Source organism: Rhincodon typus, unplaced genomic scaffold (genome assembly GCF_021869965.1).
Source record: "Rhincodon typus isolate 14 unplaced genomic scaffold, sRhiTyp1.1 hic_rhity00009936, whole genome shotgun sequence".
Lineage (NCBI taxonomy): Eukaryota > Metazoa > Chordata > Chondrichthyes > Orectolobiformes > Rhincodontidae > Rhincodon > Rhincodon typus.
The window spans coordinates 6,344-6,683 of NW_025975574.1; the positions used below are offsets into that span (position 1 = coordinate 6,344).

The following is a 340-nucleotide window of genomic DNA, read 5'->3' on the forward strand; positions in this document are numbered from 1 at the left end:
TGCTGTCCCTCCCTCCACCTGTCTCCCACTATCTCTCTGTTCCCTCTATCTCCCTCCCCCTGTCCCTCCCTCCCTCCACCTGTCTCCCACTATCTCTCTGTCCCTCCCTCCCAGGTGAGGTTGGAGACTGGAAGAACCATTTCACGGTGGCTGAGAACGAACATTTTGATGAACATTACGAGAGACAGATGGCTTCGTGCTCCATAGCGTTTCGCCAGGTCCTGTAACCAGGGCGAGAGAAGTCGAACGATCTCAGAATAAAATTCCTAATGAGCCTCGAAGAGATGGGAGCTCAGCCAGGGTGCTACAGCAATGCAGCAATATAACAAAGGGGTCTTCA

General features: G+C 52.9%; 1 protein-coding gene across 1 annotated transcript in view; it reads left to right on the forward strand.

Annotated features, from left to right (window-relative positions):
* The window catches only part of LOC125482410 (sulfotransferase 1C1-like), a 4,615-nt gene extending 4,337 nt beyond the window's left edge, over positions 1-278 (forward strand). The window contains exon 6 of the mRNA XM_048594481.1: positions 115-278. Coding sequence (XP_048450438.1) covers positions 115-227 — 113 coding nt within the window. The 3' untranslated portion in view covers positions 228-278. The remainder of the gene's footprint in view (positions 1-114) is intronic.
* Positions 279-340: the final 62 nt, after the last annotated feature.